The sequence below is a fragment of the Austrofundulus limnaeus genome, unplaced genomic scaffold (genome assembly GCF_001266775.1).
Source record: "Austrofundulus limnaeus strain Quisiro unplaced genomic scaffold, Austrofundulus_limnaeus-1.0 Scaffold52, whole genome shotgun sequence".
Classification (NCBI taxonomy): Eukaryota; Metazoa; Chordata; class Actinopteri; order Cyprinodontiformes; family Rivulidae; genus Austrofundulus; species Austrofundulus limnaeus.
In genome coordinates, this window is record NW_013952454.1 from 1,761,096 (window position 1) to 1,764,187 (window position 3,092).

At 35.8% G+C, this 3,092-nt stretch overlaps 1 protein-coding gene across 2 annotated transcripts in view; it reads right to left on the bottom strand.

The window, feature by feature from the left end:
* Window positions 1-845, bottom strand: part of snx10b (sorting nexin 10b) — a 5,400-nt gene extending 4,555 nt beyond the window's left edge. The window contains exons 1-2 of one of the 2 annotated variants that reach the window (XM_014008762.1): window positions 688-845; window positions 386-472 (exon numbers count right to left, since the gene is read on the bottom strand). In XM_014008762.1, coding sequence (XP_013864216.1) covers window positions 386-472; window positions 688-696 — 96 coding nt within the window. In that variant the 5' untranslated portion in view covers window positions 697-845. Of the gene's footprint in view, window positions 1-385; window positions 512-687 lie in introns of both variants that reach the window. The other variant, XM_014008760.1, reaches the window with a different exon arrangement.
* Between the last annotated feature and the right edge of the window lie 2,247 nt (window positions 846-3,092).

The window sequence follows — 3,092 nt, forward strand, 5'->3', positions numbered from 1 at the left end:
GCCTTGATATATGTATATAAACTGAAACAGCTGGACTAGTGCATCCTAAATTTAACAAATTATTATTTTAATTACGTAAAATCTAACTGCTCATTTTAAATCAATACATTTACTTTTAATACTTAAGTACAAAAAATATCAGATACTTTAAGACTTTCACTCAAGTAATATTCCTAAAGGAGACTTTAACTTTTACTAAAGTAATTTTTTGGTAAGATACTTGTACTTTTACTCAAGTATCACTTTGTGGTACTTTATACAACACTGAGTAATATTCCTAAAGGAGACTTTAACTTTTACTAAAGTAATTTTTTGGTAAGATACTTGTACTTTTACTCAAGTATCACTTTGTGCTACTTTATACAACACTGATCATTATACTCACATGTAAGCAGATCTCATAATCTATGTAGGCATGCCAGAAGTCATTCTTCTGTATCCGTGGGTCTCGCACCCAAACACTGACCACCTGCTGCATGGAGAAGGCAGGAGAGACGCTGAACTGAGGGCACTGTGTTGCAACAAAAACAGGAAGGCTTTTATTGGTGCACTGAGGAAGTGCAATGACAACTGCACGCTTAAAAAAAACCAGGATCGGAAAATCCAACAAGCACAAAGAAAAAAAAAGGAGTAAACATGTTTTTCAGGACTAAATCAGACAGCTTTAAAAGGTCTTTCTTAAAATACCTGAATCATTCTTCTGCCAGTTTCTTCCTTCGTCGTCCAAAATGTCCAAAGACTGAAACTAAGAAAACCTCCAACTAGACAGGAAGCTATGTGTTCAGCTTTTGTGCAGATTTTTCACTTTTTACTGTCAAAGACCAAAGGTTTCCAAACAAAGTCACAAGACCAGGCCCTTCCCACGTCAGTAAAAGTCAAACAAATTCTACGAAACACCGCTTTGTTGACCTGGTTCTGTCCGGGATCAATCCAAACATCTGAGACTGAAACATTTATCACCTGCAGCTGAATGTGACAGGCAGGAGATAAGCTTTGTTTGTTAAGTTAATAAAACGTCTTGTCATGAATCACTGCACAGATGCTAGTACAACTTTTAGAAAATCATTAGATGTTTGCAAATACTAAGATACCGCCACTGCATTTTATATTGCCCGTGAGAACTTCAAAGATGTAGTAATGTCTTAAAATGAGCTTAAAGCCAGCATGTTGATTATTTTAACTGCAAAAAGATGACGTCCTATCACTAGCTGGTTCAAAAGTAGCCGGCTGAAATTGGACAAATTGCTCTTTGAAGGGATCTGTTTGTTTCATAGAGTCGTTCAATTTTCAGAGGTTTTCTAGTAACTAAGGACATTTACTTTGTTACAACACTTAAGTAGTATTTTTGAGGATTATTATTTCAAATGGCTACTTTTGCTTTTATTTTGTTACATTTTAAAAGCTAAAAATGATACTTTTACTTCATCAGTTTAAAATGTAACACCTACTTTACTTGTTACGAAATTAAATATGTTTGAACTCATCATGAAAGATGTTTGCTCCAAAAAAATGAAGAGTTGAATTTACTCAAAAAGTCATGTCAGCTGGCTCCACTAAGCCTAGTTGAGTAAATTGAGCAAATAATATACATATATTGCTCAATTTACTCAACCTGGTTTAGTGGAACCAGTTTGGTTCAGTAAATTCAACAGTTTATTTCTTAGAAAGTGTGTAAAAATATAGCGCCTTTCACAGAAATAAATTCACAAGGTGCTGTACATTCAGGGAAGTGGGGAGGGGGCAGTTAAGAAACACCCATTCAAGAAGACATACAAGGCAAACATGGGGGAACAGGTGAAACTGGTCATGCAGCAAACGCAGTTGCGCTACCTTTAACAACAGAAAAACTAAAAACCACACAAGGGAAGATGAGGGAAAAAAAACTATTACTTTTACTTTCCTTATTTTTGTGAGGTTTTATAACTTTTACTTGAGTAGTTTTCTCATCAGTGAAATTTATTTTTACCAAAGTCATTTTCTGTTCATGTAATTTTACTTTTACTTAGTTTTATTTTTTAAAGTACTTTATAGACCTCTGTCAATTTTGAACAAGAGACCTCATTTGGATGTTTGGGTAGATGGTAGGTATAGGTAGATGGATAAATCTAGTTCTGTCACGTGAGTGGTACCTTGTGTTTYGTCAAGCAGAACCCACATCTCATTTCCCCCTGAGCTGTTGTACTTCACCCCCTCTGCCTGTTTTCTGTGAAAAAGCAAAGGAGCGATGGTCTCTGCGTTCAGGGAGGAAATCAAAAATACGAGGACTAAAGAAATGTGGATTGTCACATCTCTAGTGGCCGGTGAAAATTTGCCGTATAAAATCTCCATTCCACCGCACATTCGCCAGCTACTTTTGCTGCGGCCCAGTTGAACTGGGAAGTGGGAATCTCCCACTTACGGGTTGTAAATTTAAAGTGGAAATTCCCTGCCGTCGCAAAGTAGGAAAATTCAGAATTCAAGATGGCAGCTTCTCATCATAACTCACCAGCAAGAGTCTTACTTTTACTAGTATTTCTGTAATATTTGTTTTAAATTTAGTTACAAATAGTAATTTTCAGTGTTTGAGGACATGTTTTAATGCAGAAAATACCATGTACAGCTCAGTTATTGTTAGCAAACCTCTGTTAAACATGAAACATTGAAGTTAAGCCCTTTGAGGGTCACCATGATGCTCAWGTGGCTCTCAGTGAAAAGGAGTTTGACACTTCTTTAGACAAATTTAAACTTTTAAAGTTTTTGGTTACTTATTTGTTGGTTAGTTATGGTTACACGTCTACTACTGGTAAATCTTTGGAGTGAACCTGATTCAAGATGGCCRCCACAGCTTAGCAATGTTAGYCRATACCAAAAAGTGGCTAGACCGCTCCAGTGGTAGTCGCTTAGCCATTCTCAGTTCTTGCAATTTTACTTGAAACTAAACAAGTTTTTCAAGATTTGACCAAAACGCCTAGAACTCTTGTTTTTTCTTAACATAGGGTGTTAATTTGAAACAATAGCCTGAAAGGAGGTGACAGGCCTTTAATATTAAAATAAACCTTTAAGTTCAGAAATTATTTTCTTCTATCAAAGCAAATAAAGAGGAATAAAAAGAG